General features: G+C 38.9%; 1 protein-coding gene across 8 annotated transcripts in view; it reads right to left on the reverse strand.

The window, feature by feature from the left end:
* The window catches only part of ROCK2 (Rho associated coiled-coil containing protein kinase 2), a 149791-nt gene extending 132027 nt beyond the window's left edge, over positions 1–17764 (reverse strand). For 4 of the 8 annotated variants that reach the window (XM_027620939.2, XM_027620942.2, XM_027620941.2 and 1 more), the window contains exon 1: positions 17110–17250. In XM_027620939.2, coding sequence (XP_027476740.1) covers positions 17110–17250 — 141 coding nt within the window. Of the gene's footprint in view, positions 1–16537; positions 16578–17109 lie in introns of those variants that run through there. The other 4 variants (XR_003524518.1, XM_027620937.2, XM_027620938.2 and 1 more) reach the window with 3 other exon arrangements.
* Between the last annotated feature and the right edge of the window lie 4603 nt (positions 17765–22367).

Below are 22367 nucleotides of genomic sequence, written 5' to 3' on the forward strand. Positions count from 1 at the left end.
CTTTAGGTTGGCTTTTGCACTTTCTTACACTGTAACATCTTGCTTTTATGACTAAATTCTTCTTTAGCCAGAATATAACAACATTAGCGCCTGGGTGGCTCAGTCGTTGGGCATCTGCCTTCGGCTCAGGTCATGATCCCGGGGTCCTGGGATCAAGCCCCGCGTCGGGCTCCCAGCTCAGCGGGAAGCCTGCTTCTCCCTCTCCCACTCTCCGTGCTTGTGTTCCTGCTCTCGCTGTCTCTCTCTCGTCAAGTAAATAAAATCTTTAAGAAAAAAACAAAACAAAACAAAACATATTCATACTCTAATTTTAAATGTTGCAATCATGAATTATATATCCCAAAGTTACAGTCAGAAATAATGCCTCAGAGCTGCTTTAGCATGGACATACAAATGATGAAGTCTCAAATTAAAGTGCATTTTGGTAAATATTTAGAAATGTTGGAACATCCTGTGCAATGCTGAGGTATTACGGAATAGGGATCCTAATACCCAGAATGTAAAATGTTTCTAACTTGAAAAAACACTTCCAGTGAAATGTTAATATATCAGATGTAACAAATTTCTAAAGATAACCGCAGAAGTATAGCAGTCAGTGAAAGAAGGACCACCCAGTTTTGGATTTGTTTCACATTTTAGTTATCTATTCAGCAATAACTTGGGAAGAATGGGTACATTTTAAATGATAAACTGTGACAAATCTTTAGGGTTTTAAAGATACTATGTGTCACTCTGAAGTCTCACAAATATTAATCTTGCCTTGGCTTGGGGCGCCTGGGTGGCTCAGTCGTTTAAGCGTCTGCCTTCCACTCAGATCATGATCCCACCGTCCTGGGATAGGGCCCCGCATCGGGCTCCCTGCTAGGCGGGAAGCCTGCTTCTCCCTCTCCCACTCCCCCTGCTTGTGTTCCCTCTCTTGCTGTGTCTCTCTCTGTCAAATAAATAAATAAAATCTTTAAAATATATATATATATATATATATATATATAGCCTTGGTTACAAGTGTTTCCAATTTTATTAACCACAAGACAAAATCTACAAAAAGTGAGTTGCTAAAGATTTCAAATACTAAAAAAAAAAACAAAAAAGATACAACTCACAACTGCTATTCCCCAATAGCTGTAACTATTATCACAAGAATCAATAAATGAAGACTTTCTCAAATTTCTAAAATACCTACATACCCCTTAACCACCAAAATTAAAATGGCCACACAAGAGTAAGTCTAATATAAAAATACTTGAGAAAATGAAAAATAAGGACAACTTATCCACTATGTATATATTGTCTGGTTTTCTCTAATTTCCAATGAAGTGCAGAGACATAACTGCAAGGAATGTGCATTTAAAAAAAACTAAACAGTACCATATTAATAAGATGACTGTTATATAACCAATAACTTGAAGGCTGCTCTGAAAATAAAATTTCAAAATACTTTAATATAAAGATTTTGAATATTTTATAATTTTATTTTTTGCTTGCTTTTAAAGACACCACAAAATAATTTTTGAGTGATTTTATTATTTTTTAAACATAGGCACTTTCACAGATATACATACACTGGGCTGTGTTAGCTGCTATGCTCTGAAGGACCACACATTTCTAGTGAAATTTTTCTTTCTGAATTAAATTGTCAGTGATTAAACAGGCTGTCACTATTTCCCTGTCACCACTTATTAAATGTGAAACATCAAAATTATGTATCTTCCAGGCCAGTTTCATTTCTTATGAAAGGGTAAGATGTAATAACATTTCTATATCATAATTCTATACTGTGTATATTTTATCACGATAAAAATTGTTTTTCACTTCAGAAATTTGGTCTATCTTGTCTGATTCTTCCTTCAGAAAAGCTCAGCAAATTAAATTTCCTTCTAAAATAAGAAAAAGAAAAACCTTGGTCTAATTCCTATGGAGCTCTAAAAAAAGAAAATGTGATGACCCTTGATATTTCAGAAAATCTGGCACTTCTCCAAAATCGCCAGCCTTTTCCACATATACAATTTTGTGTGCCAAGGAGATCTCGACTATTTGGTTTCAGTTTTGTCAGTCAGTACAAGAAGCAACACCTACAAATTTCTCAAACTTTGATCTGCATGTTAACTTGCATCAGAATCACCTGAGATGCTTGATTAAATGCAAATTACTGCCCCCACTACAGACATCTAAATCAGAGGATCTGACATCATTTCTACCAAGTACCCTGGGTATGATTCTGGCTTCCAACAGGTAATTCTGACTTTCTGGCTTCATCCAAGCCTTGGTGAGCCACAAAAAATAAATAAAGAAAAAAAAATAAGTACTCTCCTTTCCTCAGATACATTTTCGACCCAATGTCCTCTCTGCCAACCTTTAAATTACAATATTGCACCTCTCAGCTCAGTGGTTCCCACACTTTCCCGCACTTGAGAACCACCTGTGGAACTTTTAAAACTCCTGATCTCCAGGCCACATCACATACCTATTACCTTAAATGTCTGGGGGAAGGAAGCCAGGCATCAGTATTTCTAAAGACCTCTAAGATTTTTAAACCACTGTCTTAGCTATTGGATTTAGCAGATACAGATTAGAACATCTGTACTTAAAATGACCTATAAGGGGAGCCTGGGTAGCTCAATCAGTTAAGCCCTGAATCTTTTTTTTTTTTTTAAGATTTTATTTATTTGACAAAGAGAGAGACAGCAAGAGAGGAACACAAGCAGGGACAGTGGGAGAGGGAGAAGCAGGGTTCCCACGGAGCAGGGAGCCCGATGCGGGGCTCGATCCCAGGACCCTGGGATCACGACCTGAGCCAAAGGCAGACACTTAACGACTGAGCCACCCAGGCGCCCCAAGCCTCGAATCTTGATTTCGTCTCAGGTCATGATCTCAGAGTGGTGGGATCAAGCCCAGAGTCAGGATCCCTGCTCAGCACAGAATCTGCCTGTGTTTCTCTCCCTCTGCCCCAATACATCCCTGCTCCCGCTGACTCACTCCCACTCTCTCTCAAATAAATAAATCTTACAAATAAATAAGTAAATAAATAAATAAATACAATGGCCTCTAAGGGCCAGGACATAAACTATATCGGTATTAAGTTTTCAAATTTCCAGATATATCTTTCTCTATACATTTACTTTTTATTTTAATCCAATAGGAAAATTTTTGTCAATTCATTTATTAAAGCTTCCTTAAGATGGCATTTTTTGAAAGAATGTAAGACAAAAAAACTGCTTCACATTGAACACAACTAAGATTGTGCCTTGCATCTAAAGTTCGAAAAAGGTCATCATTTCATTTGCACATTAATTTCAGTGATTAAATTTTGAGAAATATAATCATTGAGAAGCCAATACAAAAGTTCAAAGTTCATGTTTTAGATATTTTTTAAAAGCAAATCCAAATATTCTGTTAATTCCAGAGAAATTTTGCTGAATTTAGAATAGCTACAATCTGGTTAAATTTTACAATATGGTTTAAATTTTGCATTAACTCTCCAATTCTGACTTGATATCTAACTTCTCTGAAAGAAAATATTAATTTTGACATATTTTCCTCTAATCTTTACTAATTACAAAAGATGCTGATTATATGACCTGTTAGAGGCCCTTGGAGAAATCTAGTGATTTATACAGAAAAAAAAAATGTTTAATTTTGTTTCTTTCAACACAGGCACACTGGTCAAACACAACACATCATTTTTAACCATTCAACTTCGACTTGAACTTTCTCCACTATGTAATACAATAAAATATGGCCATATGTATTTAAATAAAAGCCTCAAGTACCACAAACTATAACTCTGTAAGTTAACCCAAAAAGGTGAAACATTTTTCAAAATCATACCAACATTTACACATTTAGTACTTGAAATATTTTTGCAAGGGTTTCAATATACAAAAACTCATTTCACTAGATCTTGCAGGACTCAAACTTCATGGCAGTTGGGCTATTGCACTTTCCTTTTATTTTTTTTTTTCGAGGAGGAGGGGCGAGAGGGAGAGAGAGAATATTAAGCAGGCTCCACACCCAGCATGGAACCCCACACGGAGCTCAATCTCACAACCCTGAGATCATGACCTGAGCCAAAATCAAGAGTCAGATGCTTAACCAACTGAGCCACCCAGGCACCCCTAGTGCACTTTCCTTTTAGAAGAATAAATATCACTACAACCAAAATTTCTAAAATTCATCCTTAATAAATTAATTAAAGCATCTTAAGTACTGAAAGAATTATTTCCTAAATGTTCCTTTCTGTTCAAAAAAGTCCCATTTGTGGTTATCTTTAATAAAAACTCAAAAAATACAATATAAACTAAAGCTAAACAGAAAACTTCAATTTCAACAAGCATATTTTTAGTATTTTTTTTTTAAGATTTATTTATTATTTATTTTGAGAGAGTGAGAATGAGAGAGAGAGAGAGAGTACACGAGAGGGGGGAGGGTCAGAGGGAGAAGCAGACTCCCTGCTGAGCAGGGAGCCCGAAGCGGGACTCGATCCCGGGACTCCAGGATCATGACCTGAGCCGAAGGCAGTCGCTTAACCAACTGAGCCACCCAGGCACCCTTTTAGTATGACTTCTAAAGGAATCATACTGAAACACAAGGTAAAACAATAGGGATATTACCATATTGATACAGAATGGACAAATTGGGCAGCTACTTTTTTATCTGAAAAGAACATGGTCCTGGTTAAGTTCCAAAACTCTGCTCATAATTTAATCCCACAAATCAATATCCATGCCACCTATAAACAAGAAGTAACATCTGTATCTGTACATTAAATTCAGATGAGTACTCAAAGTATAAGCCAAAAGCCAAGTGTAGCACACTTTTTTTTTACAGAAAACAAGTGATTTTTTTAGAAAAAAATGCCCTATTTTAATACAAGTTCACTATTTATGAGAATGAACACTAAAAGAACTGCAACAAATCGGTCTTAGAAGAAACAATACAATGACAGAAAACTCGATACCTTGCATCTTCAAGGAGCCTGAAAAGCAGGCCCAGTGAAAACACACACACAACTCCCGTCAGCCCCCCACACAAGTATGTACAGGTTATATAGGCAAACATTTAGAAAACACACTGGACGATAAGGATGAGCACATCCACATATGTGTACGTGTGCAAGTGTAGCACACTTTTAAAACACCAGTAGCTACCCACTCACAGGAACCAAGTTACAATATTAATAGTAAGAACTGTTTTTTTAGTTTTTATGTAGAACAGAAAAGTTTTATAAAGATAAATGTTTGGTCAAGATGAGAGAAATCAGTTTATAAGTTTACTCAAGATATTCAAAATAATAATAATAAAGATCAGCACAAAACAGAATGGAGAAACAATCAAAGACCATAATTTATGTCAGAAGTACTTCAACTTGATCTGTAGCTTAGAAGTAACTCAACTAGTAGAGACTTCACTGCCATTACTAGGGCCTACACAGCTCAGCAAGGCGCATTCATTACTTGGAAGCAAAAGGTACCACAACAAGGTTTAAAAAAATAATAATGCTTAGTATTAATTAGGCCTTTTAGGTGGAGACACTAGTCAGTAGGATAATTTCACCTATAAAGGGCTTTAATCTATATGTATCTGAATTCTATTTTTAAACATTGGAATTGGCTTGTAGTATACAAAATGAAACTCCTTTTACTAGACCATACTCATGGTACCTTAGTAAAAATTTGAAAAACAAAATTAAGCACATGAAGCAGTGCTCAGCATCATTTATCATTAGTAAAAGGTACTATCATGGTTATCATCACAAACACAATGTCAAGTGTTCTTTGAACGTGGAAAAAATGGAACCCTCATACATTGCTGGTGGGAATGGAAAATGATACAGACATTTTGGAAAACAGTTTCTTAAAAGTTAAGCATAAGAGGAAAAAAAAAAGTTAAGCAGAAGCATACCATATGACTCAGCAATCCACCTCCTTAAAATCTAGCTAAAAGAAATAAAAACACATGTCCATACACACGGTGAATTCACAAACATAATATGATATATCTGTACAATGGAGTATTAGTCAGCAATAAAAAAGAACAAAATACTGATATATGCTACAACACAGGTGAACCTCAAAAAATTATGGTAAGTGGAAGAAGGCAGAACAAATAACTGAATACTGTATGATTCCACATGTCTGAAATTTCCAAAGAAGAAAAACTTACACAGAAAACATAACAGTGGTTGGCTTCCCTGGGAGTAAGGACTGACTGCAAACATGCTCAACGAAATTTTGGGGGATTAATGAAAATGGATTGTGATAATGTTGGTTGTACAACTCTGTAAATTTACTGAAAATCAGTACATTGTATACTTACAAATGGGTGAATCCTATGGTATGGAAATTATAGAATAAAATAAAAATAATAAAGAGAACTAATAAATCTTGTAAACAATGATACCTATGTTCAACACCTGCTGACCACTCTCAACTGCCAGACTTTTATTTCGGAGCTTATTCTAAGAGCAAATAAGAGACCAACACTGTCTTCTCAACTGCACTACATCTGCAGCCTGTATTTATCATTCAACCAACAATTATCAAGGACTTACTACAAGCAAGATACTGTGTATTGTTCTCCTTTGCTAACTGACAGCCACCATTACATACAGAAGAAAAACCATACTCTAAATTCTCTTCTTTCTATAGCTATTTTAAATAAAATGCAAAGGGAACAAGAAAAATCAAGTATTTGGGTTTATTAGAGAAAGAACAGATTATTACAAACAAACATTTTAAAGCTAAATGAAAATGCTCATAATCAGAATACTTGGTAATATCTGAAAATTTTTCAAAAACAGTCATTCACAGTGATTTATAATAACATTTTGATCCCTGACCAAAATTTCTCATGCCCTTTGGCTTTCTTTTAATTTTGTTAAGCAATACTGCCTTACTATTAATAACAGCCAATATACTGTTTTAAAGAATTTCACCCTGTGAACACACCCACCAGCATTTCATCTGCCCTTATTCATGAAGCACTGTTTCAACGCAGGCATCACCTAGGTATATAAGAAGGAACTGGATTATATTTAACCAGAAGAATAATTAGGGGGTAAGGGGAACAGATGAAACTCAATAAATGATAAAGGCTGTGCAGCCCACACAAAGTGTCTTTATTTCACCTGAAACACTGAATAAAATAAGCTTAAATCCTTTCCAAAACAAATTGTTTCACCACAATCCAGAAAATGTCCAAATCATTACTCACTTTTCCTACTTGACCTCCAATTAATTCTATCACTCAAACCTATCCTCTTTGCATATATAGATGTTTACTTATCTTCCTTCCTATAAACAAATAAGTGATAGGAACATATACCAAAATGTTTATTTGGGGAATACTTTAATATCTCTTTAAGCAGGGATATATTTCTACAGGTTATTACTCCTGTTACTTAAGAAAGAATTACTTGTTAGTTCATTCAACAAATATTTACAGGACACAACAGAAGACAAAAAAAGACACATGTCCTAAAAGAGCTTATATTCTGTTCATTAAATAAACTCAAAAACCAAGAAGTACATAAGAAGACAACACTTAGTGTATTAAGCATTCCTCATCATAATCATACAAGTAATTAAGATAATGCCAACCCTATTCTGCTCTGTTTCCATCTAAAGTATTACTGGAGGAGGTTCTGATACTCATTTCCATGGCATATAAAACCCTAATAACAAAGTGTTAGAAATTAGTTCCAAGTCCATAATCTCTTGAAAATAAAGAAAAGTTTGGGGCGCCTGGGTGTTTTAGTCGGTGGAGCATCCAACTCTTCATTTCAGCTCAGGTCATGATCTAAGGGTCGTGAGATCGAGCCCCATGTTGGGCTCTGTGCTTAGCAGAGTCTGCTTCTCTACCTCTCCTTCTGCCCCTCCCCACATGCTGTCTCCATCTCTCTCTCTCTCAAATAAATAAACCTTTAAAAAAAGAAAAAAAGAAAATTGCTATCAGTTGCTTTATAGCTAAAAAGTCTAAACTCTTAGAGAATAAGTGAAATCAGATATTGAATAATCAGTAATCAATTAACTATAACAAAAGAAATTTATAAAGCATTTTACATAGCTCAACAAACAATTCATACCTTACCAAAATGAAGCAACAAACCATAAGATCATTCTTGGAATTACAGAAACACTCCCCCAAAGTATTATCAAAGATGAACCAAAAATGAATCTCAAAATTTCCTTTTTCTCATACTCACAGATACACACAGAGGAGAGAGAGAGAAGGAGGGAGGGAGGGGGAGAGCGAGAGAGAAAATGAAAGAGGGGGAGAATAAGAAGGAATGAAAGAAACAGAGCAAGGGTGCAAGAGAGTAAGCAAGAAATGCTAACTATTGTGATCCAAATGCTTTCTAAAAAGATGAGTGAGGGTCATCTGGGACTGCCAGTTGCAGAATTTACAAGTATATCTCTCCATAATTCAATCATATTTTAAAGAAAAAAAGTACAGATGAGAGTAAATAATAACTACAATCAAGGATAAAGAAGAGACAGCTTTAGTAGAGACCCCAATACTACCATGATTTCACATTAATTTAAATATTAAGTTCTATATAATAGACTAAGCTGCCAATAGAAAATATCACTGCTTTTTTTTTCTCAAAAGCCGTAAGTTGCCCTGAGTCACCAACATTCTCTTTACCAGTAACCCTGATCACTAACGGCTTTGTGTGTGTGTGTGTGTGTGTGTATTTGAATGTTAGCACAGAATAGGATTTTATTTTTAAGTAGGCTACACACCCAGCATGGAGCCAACACAAGGCTCGAACTCATGACCCTGAGATCAAGACCTGAGCTGAGATCAAGAGTCTTAACACTTAACTGATTGAGCGACCCAGGCATCCTCAGAAGGGCTGTATCGTTGTAGAATAGCATTTCCATAAAAAAAACTCAAGACACCCAAATGAAGATCAAATCTATAATCATTACCCTCTTTCCTCCCACAGGTACCACTCTCCAAACAGGAAGTTGTAAGAATACAGAGATATAAACAAAGGCTTCCAATTATTATTTTGGGTACTCTAATATTTATGACAAACTTCCTGATAAAATCTTTGTACCTCTACTTCATAGTTTCCATCAGAATTCCAAATGGAATAAAAGTAACATTAAAGGTAACATTAAAAATAAAAACATTAGAGTACTAAAACAAAATTCAGGTATATGATATCATAATTTTGGTAATGGACAATGTCCTAAGCATGACGTCTAAGCCAGAAATCACTCTACAGTAAGAAGGCTGATAAATATGACTATACAAAAGCTTCTATTATTAAGTGTAAAAGAAAATGACAAAGCACATGTACAATGTAGTTCTACTTTTTTCTATTTTAATTTTTCAGATATTTATACCAAAATGTTAATTTAATTCAACGTAGGGAGACTATGTATGTCACTTGCATTTATACCTTTATTTCCTAAGTTTTCTACAATAAGAACACTATTTTTATAATTACAAAAACGTATAGCTTTCTTCCCTTCAAAAACGAAATCTAGGTTTTTCAACCATACTTGCTTGCCCATTTCCTTCAGGTAAAAAGATAAAAGTATAAAATAAATCAATAAATTTTGAATAGAACATGGTTAAACAACAGAACCATAACTAACAATTAAATGTAGTTACTAGGTGGTAGACAGACAAATAAAAAATCCACCTATCAGAAAATTCATTTTTAACAAAGGCACCAAAGCAATCCAATGAGAAAAGAAAAGTATTTTTAAAAAATTGGTGCTGGTGATTATAGTTAACAATACTGTACTGTATATAGAAAGCTGCTAAAAGAGTAAATCTTAAATATTCTCACACTAAGAACAATAGCAACAAACCACACGGTAATTATGTGAGGTGAAGGATGTGTTAACTAATGGTTACTGTGGTAAGCAACTGGCAATATATACATGTATCAACTGTATACCTTAAACTTATATAATGTTATGTGTCAGTTATGTGTAAAGCTGGAAAAAAATGGTGGATAGTCTGGATATGGGAAATATGGGGGTGGGGATATGAACCTTGACCCCTAACTCACACCACACACTAAAACTGGCTTCACATCTATCCTAGACCTAAACATAAAAGTTAAACCATAAAATTTCTAGAAAAAAGCACAGAATTATCTTGGTAACATGGGGAAAGGCAAGTCTCTTAGGCAGAAAAAGCAATAACCATAAAAAATTTTTGATTAAAAAAAAAACATGCCACAGACTGGAAGACATTTGCAAAACATATATTTGACAAAAAACTGTATATAGGATAAAGAACTTGTGTAAGTCAATAATAAAAATAAAGCAAAAAAGAACCCAATTTTTTTTAAATGAGCAAAAATGTGAACAAATGTTTCACAAAGAAGATACACAAATGGCCAGTAAGTGCCTGAAAAAGTTATTATCATTGGTTATCAAAAAAACGCAAATTAAATTCACAATGAGATACCACTACCACCCACAGAGTGGCTAAAATTTAAAAGACTCAGTGTTGAAGAGGAACTGGAACTCTCATTCACCACTGTGGGAGTGTAAAACTATATGACCACTTTGGAAAAAAATCTGGTAGCCTCTCTCTCTCTCTCTCCCTCTCTCTCTTAAGATTTTATTTTTAAGTAATCTCTACACCCAACATGGGGCCTGAACTCACAACCCCAAGAGCAAGAGTCACATGCTCCACTGAGAGTCAGCCAGGTGCCCCAATCTGGCAGTTTCTTAAAAATTAAACATACTTCTATCTTATGACCTAGCAATTCCACTACTAGGCATCTACTCCCAAAAAGAAATGAAAACATGTCCTCACAAAGACTTAATACAAGACTGTTCTTAGCAAGCTTTATTAAAAGCCAAAGTATGTAATATATAACAGCCAAAAACTCAAAACAGACCAGGTATCCATTAACAGGAGATGGCTAACAGACTATGGTTTCACATATATCAGAATACTGCTCAGTCATAAGAAAGGAACAAGCTGCTGATACACACAAAAACATGGATGAATCTCAAAAACTATGCTGAGCTAAATAAGCCAGATATAAAAGAGTACACACTATATAGGATTTCATTTATATGACGTTCTAGAAGAAGCTAAAGTAATCTTTAGTACCAAAAAAAAAAAAAAAAAACCAGAAGAGTGACAGAATCTAAGGGAATGGGGTGTGGAATTAGCTGAAAAGACATATAAGGAAGATTTCTGGGTTAGTAATAATGTTCTGTATCTTGATAAGGATTTGCATTACACAGGTTTGTGTGCATTTGTCAAAACTCATCAATAGTACACTTAAGATTTGTGCATCTCATTATATGTAAATTTAATCTTTAAAAAGCCTAAATAAAAAAATAAAATAAAATAAAAAGCCTAAACAAATACTGAACTCTACTTAACGAAATGCATGAAGTGTTTAAAGGCAAAGCATACCAATAGCTACAACTTACTTTAAATGAATCAAAAAAAAAAGATGTAGTGATAGATAGATAAAGGGAGGGATAAATGTAATAAAGCAAATACAGCAAACTATTAATTAGATGGTGAGTATACAGATGTTCAGCATCAATTCTTTCAACTTCACTATACTTTGAAATTTTCCATAATAAAATGTTGGGGAAAGGGGCACCTGGGTGGGTCAGTGGGTTAAGCGTCCAATTCTTGGTTTCAGCTGAGGGTCCTGTGCTCAGCAGGGAGTCTGCTTGAGATTCTTTCTCCCTCTCCCTCTGCCCCTCCCCCCTGCACTTGCTCACTTGATCGCTTGCTCTCACGCTCTCTCAAATAAATAAATCTTAAAAAAAATGCTGGGGGGAAATTTAAACTCTAACCATTACCTTGCTAAGTTGAACACAGCTATCTTAAAACCCAACAATTCCACTCCTAAATATATACCCTAGCCTATAGATACTTCACATGGGCTCCAGTAATGTTCACAGCAATTCTATCCATAATAGCAGAAAAGAAAAACAATCTAAATATCCATTAAATAGATTGGAGCAATATACTACGTTTATGGCAGCAGTGAAAACGAAACCACAATGTAGGTGCATCTTAGAAATTTAACTTTGACTGAAAAAAGCAAGTCACAAAAGAATATAGTATACAATACAAATTTTAACCTTTTTTTAAAGTTAAAAAAGTAAGTAAAACTAAACAGTACTGGTTAGGGATACAAATGTGGTAATCTATAAAATAAAGCAAGGGAATAATAAAAAAAAAATTTCAGGGCGTGCACCAGGGTGGCTCAGGCAGTTGAGTGTCCGAATCTTGATTTCAGCTTGGATCATGATCTCAGGGTCATGATATCAAGGCCCACATTGGGCTCTGTGCTCAGCAGGGAATCTGCTTGAGACTCTCTCTCCCTCTCCCTCCGCCCCTCCCCCTGCTCACACATGCTCACTCTCTCTCAAAGTAAATTAATCTCTAAAAAAAATTTCAGGGTAACAGGAGAAAATGCATTAAGACTGATCAAGCAGCAGCAACACATAGTAACTTCAACAGGCTAGTGTTCTGTTCATTAAACTGGGCAGTGATTTCATGAATGTTTTTTATGCTTCATAATTCATATTTGCATGCTATATTCTCTTAATGTTTAGAATATTTCAGAATTCAAAATGAGAAAAGAAGACTACTGGATCAGGACTCAACCAAAACAACAACTCAGGTTTCAAGATAATTATTCACAGACGAACCATGAGAGACTATGGACTCTGAGAAACAAACTGAGGGTGCTAGACATGAGGGGGGTGGGGGGATGGGTTAGCCTGGTGATGGGTATTAAAGAGGGCACGTACTGAATGGAGCACTGGGTGTTATATGCAAACAATGAATCATGGAACACTACATCAAAAACTAATGATGTAATGTATGGTGATTAACATAACATAATAAAATTAAATTAAAAAAAGAAAAAAAAGATAATCATTCACTATTTTTTTTATAACTACAGCATTTGAGATGTATGTAAGTCTACACTGGTGTTACGTTAGGACAAGATGTTTCCGAATTCAGAATTTTCTGGATTTTAGAACGGTAATAAAGTACATACACCATATACAGTACATTCCTGAAAACCCTCTTGCAAGTCTGCTGTAGCACCCTGAAATCAAACCCATTAATATTTCTCCAAGGAAAGCTATTCCAATTATACCAGGAAGGACAAATTGATTATAAATATTCTAACATCAAATCAGGTCAGATGTTATGATCAAGTAAGTTTTACCAAAAACTTGGTTTTCTGAGTTCTTTACGTAGCAAAATTGTGGGTTAGGGGCTGTGGACCTGTACTTTCAAAGAGGTCCAACTTCACCTAAACTGTAAATTCCATACATTACACTTTTTTAAACCTCTCTAGCTAATTCATTGTCTTTAATGATCATCAAAATGCAAGTTTTAAAGTAAAGTAATCCCACTTATACTATAAATGCCCAACTTTTATTTCACAAAAGAAAAACATGTAGAAAACAATTTTTCAACTTTTATTCTATTTCATTTTTATATCTTTATAATATTCACACTTATTACACAGTGGGGAAAAAAATACACATAAAAGTTTACTTTAATTAGGCAGATAACCAGTGCCAAGCTGAAATCTAAGCACTGTGATAAGAAATATTTTCATACAGTTTACCGGTATAATGAAATCAATCAAATGAAGCATTTTGTATTCTAAGTCACTGACATTCATAAATAAAATTTAAATCACCTTTCCCCATCAACACCAGTCTTAAATAACAGTTTACCTAAGCCTGAATGCCAGGTTATTATAACCATTTACTCTTTTCGTAAAACATATCAAAACCCAAAAGCACACATCTTTAGAAAGATACTTAGAAAGGTTCGGGGCACCTGGCTGATTCAGTCAGTAAAGCATGCAACTCTTGATCCCGAGATTGTGGGTTCAAACCCCATGTTGGGTGTAGATATTACTTAAAAAGTAAAATCTTAAAAAAAAAAAAAAGAAAGAAAAAGAAAAAGACATCTCTCCAGCACAATTCTTTTTACCATATTATTTGGGAAAGCAGTATGAGAAGTGGAGTCTTGACAACAAAACATGGGTGTTTACCAAAAAGTTTCAAGCACTGCAAAAGCATACTATTGAAGTCCCTGCCCTCCAAAAAAAAGTATTACAGAAACAAACCTCCCTCAAAACTCTATTTTTGGGGAGCCTGGGTGGCAGAGTCGATTAAGCATCCCGCTCTTGGTTTTGGCTCGGGTTGTGATCTCAGGGTCTCGAGATAGAGTCCCAGTCAGACTCTGGGCTCCATGAGAGTCGGCTTCAGATTCTCTCTCCTCTCCCTTTGTCCCTCTCCTGCCACCCGCTCCCCCCTGCTCCAACCATACGCTCTCTCTCTCTCTCTCTCTAATAAATCTTAAAAAAAAAAAAAAACACCTCTATTTTTAAATAATACCAAGCAGCCCACAATCTGTAACCACAAAAGGGATACACTCTCTCCAGATTAATTTAAGGACCTATGTAAAGCAGGGAGCATCTGCACAGAAAAAGATAATTTAGTGTTTTAACACTAACCCAGTCTTAGAATCCAGCTTTACCTATGCTTGATGACTGCTAGCACTTTTATGATGGCAAATTCAAATTATAATGTTACATATTTCAAAATTATAGAGCAAGAAATGGTTGCTAATAAAATCATTTTCCTTTTCAAAGGAAACTTAAAGCAATTAACTATGCTAACTGTACACAGAAGTGAGCTAAATGTAATGAGCCCTACTATGTACCAAGCACTGAGCTAAGCCCTTTGCATGTAATCTCACCTAACATTTTTTCCTACAAAGAGAGTTTTATCTTCTAATAATTATACAGTAACTTCTGGTATATTTCATCTTCATACTTTTGTCATTTTAGTGTACAATTTTAAATGGTACTTTCTGAGCTCCTAAGTGAAGTAACTAAGACTCATGGCTGTGTTTTTATTTGACTATATTAAGTTTTCTCTGTTAACGAAAAAATATTATTTTCTATAGTAAAACCAAAAATGCCATATGCAATAAAACAATAATCAATCACTGTGATGTGCAGGTTAAATCATAAGGAATCAAATCTTTAAGGTGATACCAGCCATTATTTCATTAGTATTTCAGGAAATGTTTTTATAATATTCTTGTAAAGATTAATTCATGGAGTTTCTGTTTGGAAAGATAAAAAAATTTCTGGAAATGGACAGTGGTGATGGTTACACAACAACATGAATGTAATTAATGCCACTGAACTGTACACTTAAAACATGGTTAAAATGGTAAACTTTACATAAATGTTACCACAAAAAAAGCAGACTCATTCTACTATTTAGTACAATACACATAGTTTAAAACTAACTTACTGTAACACAGTTCTAAAATTTTTTTCAGCTTATCAATTTGCAAGAGAAGCACGGCAACCTTGGTGAAAAGAAAAGAGTAAGGGACAATTTTTGGCCTGGTAAGATTGACTTCAACTCAGAATCATAATATTTAATCAACTAAAAACAGCAACAGCAAAATCTGTCCAGTCAGCAGCATCTAATGTCAACTCTCATACCAACAATACATCGCCTTAACAAAAGCATAAGGTGTCTCGGCTGTATTGAGCACTCAATAAATGAATGGACCAAACTGTTTACTAAAACGTATAATGTTTCACTGTTAAAAACAGCCTTCATTTTAAAAATTTAGAAAATAACAAAACAGAATGTATGAACATATTACAGGTATAATTAGCTTAGGATATTCCGATATCCTGAATAGAATAACCGGAATTGTAATGAACATCAGTAAAGACCCAAGAGATGAAAGTGCAGTAAAAAATTTCTATCTGGGTTTGAATATGAACCTGATGAATACTTGCGGTACTATTTTTAAATGAACTTTCTGGCCTTGGGTCAAAGTTTTGCTAGCAAAATACCAAAGTGAAAATGCTGGGAGTGAAGCCCAGAGTCTCTGCTCTGGCCTAGGAAAAGTTATGCCCTTAATGCAACCAGTCCTACACCCAACTGAAGACTGCTAAAGAGGGACCAGGGTGTCACGATGCCATGAAAATACACAAACAACACACTAATGCGAAAATCAGTGAAAGACAACGTCAAAGACATCTGACAGAATACAGTACATCACCACATTCTGCTCATTGTACAGAAGACACACTCTTCAGTCGGTTCCTGCACTTTGGCCAAACAGCACTGAGTCACTCTGCAAATGATTCCAGAAACCTCAAAGGATAACCAATGATTTCTGAAGAAAAGTCAGTTAATCACTGGAAAGGGAGGAAACACAGTTTTTCTCAGCATACAGTCACTAGGTTTCTCCCAGCAGGGAGTAGAACTGAACAGGAGTTCTGCTATCTAAAGGGTCCAAGGATCACCCACACAAATTCTCGTCCTCCCGAGTTAATTTAATATCCAGAGCATCTTTTTCACTTTCTTCTTCTCCCGGGGGAAAAATCCGCACCCCCTTTTCCCATAAAATGCCTCTCTACTACACACTAATCAAACTGTGAAATACAATCGCCTAACAAAAATAAGAAATAAGCAAGCATTCTACGGCGCATTTCTAACTTGTAAAACATACTCACTTCTTAATCAAGAGCCAACTAGCAGCCTTTCCGTGGTTATTAATTTGTACTGCAGACTGCCTTAGGAAAGAGGTACAATGAAAAAGAGAGATTTATTCGACTCGACAACTCGGACTGATTCTTTGGCTCCGGCTCTTTGTCATCTACCCCAAGTGGGTACTCCCAACAGGGAGAGCATCAGGTTTCCCTGCTCCGACCCACGTCCCCACGCAGCATGCCACTCTTCCAAACTGGCTAGCCTGATGAACATAAGACAGCAAACCCTGCTCCCTAGCTCCCCAAAGCGAGAGGAGAGGCGGGAAGGAGAAGAGGGGTGTTTCCTCCCAGGGCTCCAAGAAAGAGGCAGTCGGGGACGACACCGGCTCCAGGAGGCAGAAGGGGAAGAAGAATCAAACGTGGGTCTCTACTGCTGGAACCTGGTCGCAGAAGTCTCTGGCCTCCGACCCGGGCCCGGCTGCCGGAAGCGGGGCGGGGTGGGGCGAGACCTCCCTCCCACGGATGGGTGGGCACAGAGGGGGATCTGAGGAAGGCGCTACTAGAGCGGGGAGGGCGCCCGGGCCCCGGCCACCTACCAGCAAGCTCTCCACGTTGATGGGTGAGCGAGGGTCTCGGATCAGCGCCTCCAGCTTCCTCTGGCGGCTCGCGCCCGCCCCGTCCCCCGGCACGGCCTCGGGGGCGCCGGGCATTTTCCCCGTAGCCGGGGGCCGGCTCATGCCGCCGCCGCCCGGCCCCGCACTCCCGCTCCCCGCGCTCTGGCCCGGGCGCCTCGGGGCCTAGCGCCGCCCCCGAACCGCCGGCTCCGGGCGGGGCTCCGCCAGGGCCCACCGCCCGCCTCTAGCTCCGGCTTCGGCTCTCAGCGCCGAGTCCGGGGCCTCGGGTTGTCCAGGGGGCCGCCCGGCCCGGCCGGGAGCGGCGAAAAGCAGACGGCGTCCCCGCCCCTCAGTCAGATTCGCGCCGCCCGGTCCGCTCGCCCGCCGCGAGCTCCCTCAGGACTCCGAGGGCGGGAGCGGGGAAGCGGCGCGGCCACCGCCGGGCTGGACCGCCCCGCCCTCTGGCGCTCCGGGAAGCTGAAGCCCGGGCTCAGACAACTACGGCCGCCGCCAGCCCGCCCCCATGCTCGCCGGGGCAGCTTCGGTCCCACAAGCCCGCTCCCCTCACACACTCCCGCGCGGATCCCGTCTCCGGCCGCGCGCAGCCGCTACCCACAAGCCCCTCGGGCCGCGGCCGCCGGCGCGCGCCCCCGCTCGCTCCGCCCCGCCCCGCGCGCGCCGCCGCCCCCGCCCGCCGGCCTCCGCCTCCTGTCGCCCCTTCGCCTCCATTTTTCGCTTCTTCCTGTCGGTCCCGCTTCGTGTTTCTCCTTTTGGATCCTCCTTCCTTCCCCGCTTCCTCCTCCCCCTCTTCGAGTTCTCCCAGGGTAAACGGCCGGGCGCGCGGTGACCTCCTCGCTTGACCCGCCGAGCTCCAGCTGGGGGAGGGGAGAGCGCGCCCGGGGCTGGGGTCTTTCCGCGGCCCCAGCTCCCGCCTGACCCTGCCCGGGAGGGCGACCCCGCGGATTCAGAGGCCGGCCGCCCACCCCCACCGCCCGGTCCCGCCGCCGCCGGGCCCGGGGAGGGGTGGGGGGGGTGGTCGGGAAGGTTGGGCGGCGGGGAATGGGTCGGCCCGCCCCCACTGACTCAGCGCGCAGCTATGCGGGCCTTGCATCACCCGCGCCAAAATAATAACGACCGCCAGTCGCTGCCGTCGCCTGCAGGGCTCTGCGCTGGCGAGGGGCCTGCCTGGGCCGGGAAGATTTTAGTGGAAAGGCCGGGGGAGTGTGCAATGGGAGTCGGAAACTGGACTCCTAGTCCGGGTATGGAGGGCCTGAAGGAGTTGCTTCAGCCCCCAGGGCAGATGTCCTGGAATCCGAAAACCTTTGTGCCGGCCCCCAGCGGTCTTCTCCCAGCCTGGACTTAAACACTAATCAGGAAGAGGATAAGAGAACGATAGAAAAAGGCTTCCAGCCGCAGGCTTCTCCAGGTCCTTGCCTTTTGGGGGACGGAAGAAGGGTGGTTATAGGGGCCGCTCCTCCGCATTCCTGCCCTCTCGCGGCCCGTGCCATTGGCCAGATCCACCCAGGGCGCAATCTGAAAAGTATGTGCCAGGAGCTATAAAACTGTTCATTGAGCCCCTTTGATCCAGTAAACCCATTTAAGGAAGTACATGTCTAAGGAAATAATCCGGGCGGGGGGGGGGGGGGGGGCTTGCATAAAGATGTTTATAGCAAGGCTATTCAGAATGTTCATAATGACCAAAACCGGGGAAGGGCCCCAGTTGTCCAACAGTTGGGGAATAATCCAAGCAAACTCTGTCACAGTAACAGAATCCTGGCAGGTATGTTGGATTTATGTCAGAAGCATGAGACTTTGGCAAGTACATGAAAAGATGTATTGGAAATAAGGTTAAATGAACAACAGATACAAAATAGTTTGTATACACTACTTACAACTATGTAAAATGAGCAGCTGCAAGAACAAGAGAAGATGGTTGTTTTTAAGTGAATGGGAATTCGTTTTTCTGTAAAGATGCTTAAGAGAACATTAAAATTTCAAGAATTGAAAAATTGTTCTTAGCTGGACCACTCCAAAAAAAGCTATCATCTACTCTCCATTAAGTAATAAGAATCTTAACATTTCTCACTGGCATGTCAGAGATAAGCTCACAAAGATCTGCAGCTGAGTTCTAAAGCTGTACAAGTAACCTTGTAAACGTAGCAGTTTAATCAATAAATGTTCCAGCAGCGTCATCTTTTGCTTTGTGTCAAAGCCACCATCACTTGGACTTAGGAGGAGGCCCTGAACGATCCAGTATAGCCTTTTCCTCCCAGATAATAACACTGACTTCTGGTCAAAAGGTAAGTCCTTTAAATCTGTATGTTGAGTGACTCATTCATACCTCTGCAATCACACCAGGAAAACAAAATGAGCCAAAGATTTGTGCTTATGCACTGGAGCAAAATAAGATATAATCCATGATCACGGATCCTTTTCCCTGAAGCCAACAAAATAACGCAAAGCAAAAGGAGCACCATGTGGTTCTCAGGTTCCAAATTAATTTTTCCATAACTGGCTGTATGTTTTTATGGCTAACAGGAAGTCATGGTCCCAAATAACTGGACATGAAAACCTTATTTGAAAAGAATAGGTAGTGATCAGCAAGATATGGATAATGGGCACCTTCTACATACGCTAGAAAAAGCCATACCATAGAAGATTGTTAACCAAGACCTGCACCATTGTCTACATGGAAAAGAAGACTGATCTCTTGATATGAGTTAAACCGTTTTATTTTTGTTGTTGTTTTTTGTGTTTTTTGGTCAACAGAACAATTCTTTTTTACCAAAGTAATGCACAAATGCATTCTTGTAAAAGTTAAAAGAAACCAGACGTGTAAAACATGCCTCAAAAATTACTCTCCCAAATCTCCCTACACACCACACATTTCTCTTGTCAGTGAAGGCCTTTACCTTATTCTCATACATACTATTTGTATATATACACAAATGTATCTTTTTCCCACACATCTGGCCTTATGGACTTTTGCAACTTGATTTTTTTTTTCCCTTAATTAATAATATGTCTTGGATCTCCCTGTCTGTAAACAGAGATCTACCTCATTCTTTTGAACTGCTGTACTATATTCCATGGTATGGATGTACCAGACTCATTTTCTCTCTCTTAGAGCATCATACCAGACTCTGGAGACAAATTGGGCTAAAGTCCTGCCGTTTCTGCACCCTAGCTGTGGGCATCTCAGTTTCCTTATATCGTCTGTTATAAAGTGCTTAGAAGAGTGCTGGCCCTCATAAATGTTAGATGTTAGTAGTATTTTCTCAGTGTCTCAAACATTGTTGCAGTTGACATTCTTGTATTTTTGCCCTCATGTGGACATACTTAAATAGCATAGGTTCCTAGACATGAAATTGTTGTATGAATAGGTAGGCATACCATAAGTACTTATAGATACTGTCAAACTCTCCTTTAAAAAGGCTACACAGTTTACATTCTCATGATCAGAAGAAACTCCCAATATCCCTTTATATTTGCCAGTATTCGCTATTCTAAGACTTTTTGATTTTTGCCAAAATCTGATGGGCAAACAAAATGGCAGCTTGTTTTCATTTGTAGTACCATCATTACTACTAAAGATGAGCATTTTGTGCTTCTATTTCTTCTGAAATTACCTGTTTATATCTTTTGTCCACTGGATTTGTCCTAGAGGAGCTCCTTAAGCATTATGGATATTCCTTCTTCTTATAATGTAATGTTAAGATATGTGTTGCTGTTCGCAAATATTTTCTTCCAGTCTGTTTCTTGTCATTCAGTTTTGGTTTTGGTGGTTTTTGTCACACCAAGTTTTTACACCTTTTATGAAACCAATCTATCAACATTTTCCTTAACAGCTTCTGGATTTTGTGTCTGCATTGGGAAAGATTTTAAACCCAGTGTTTAGGGCACACAGAGGACTGAAACTGCAAGCAGCTCTATGAAATGAGAGTTTCCTAATAATATCAAACTCATCTCATCCCCAGTGAGCCATAGAAAGAGGGTCTCCCTGTGTTTGCACTTCTTGGAGGGATTCCTTCTGCTCTGTGGCTCCATCCAAGGTTGGCTGCTTCCTTTTTAACACTGTCTCTGATGTATCCTGAGTGCTGACGGGACAGGTGCGAACTTGGACAAAAATTGTGTTCAATATGAAGGAAGAGTAACCTGGAAGTAAATATAAGGAATTTAAACAGGCTGGCCTCTCAGTGTAGAAGGCCTTGATTCTGCCATAACTAGATAGATGTGTAGGACTTAGAAGCTGCACCACATTTCATCTGAAGTTTGTTTGTGTTTCTTTTCTCTGTCTCTTCATCTCCAGCCCATTCCTAACTGGTTCGTGTCAATTTAATATCCACTACCCAGCAATACCTTCCTAGCTCTCCTGATACTTCATAGTCCAAAGTCGGAGAACCCCTCTCTGGTCTACCTGAGAGCCATCTGCTCTGTACCAGTTTTTAATCTGAGGGATCTACCTCTTCCCCCAGGAATTAATCCACCCTTCAGAAGTAACCTTGCCCTCTCCACCCCTAAGTAGGGCTATAAAAGAACCATTTTTTTTTTGTCTTCCCATGTGGCACTTGGAATTGCTTGTTTAATGAAAATAATTATTATGAATAAGGGCTTACTATGTGCTAGACAATGTGCATTATAGAAATTACCTTCTCAAAACAGCCTTTTGCTAATAGTAATATTACTCTGCCCATTTTCCAGATGATGAAATGGGGACTCAGATATATGATAATGGAATGAATAAATTAATAAATGGAGGGATGGATGAAAACAATAAGCTGTGAACAGTCTGGGCATCACCAAAACACACAACTTTTCCCATCTTGCTTTGCATTGCAGAACAACTCAAGCTCGCATTGTAGTGGGATGCTTCTGCCCCACATAAGCCAAGACTTAATCACAGAATAAAGGAATGAACTCTCAACACAAAGGTGTCATTATTATAGTAAACTCCACTCCTATAAAGGATTCACGGTTTAATGGTTTATGAAATAGGGTTTCATCCTAAGTTTCATTCATGGTTCTGGTAATAACTCACAGCACGAATGAGAAAATTGCTGGACCCTCTGTGAGTCAGTTTCCTCATACACAAAACAGAAATAATGAAGCTTGGTTGTCATTAAGTCTCCCTAAGATCTCCAGATGAAAGATACTGGATGCGTCCAAGACAAATTATTCACCAGTATACTATGGAAGATAGAGGAGAATAGAGCTGGTCACGGCTCAAAAGCATACTTGGA

This window comes from Zalophus californianus, chromosome 8 (genome assembly GCF_009762305.2).
Source record: "Zalophus californianus isolate mZalCal1 chromosome 8, mZalCal1.pri.v2, whole genome shotgun sequence".
Lineage (NCBI taxonomy): Eukaryota > Metazoa > Chordata > Mammalia > Carnivora > Otariidae > Zalophus > Zalophus californianus.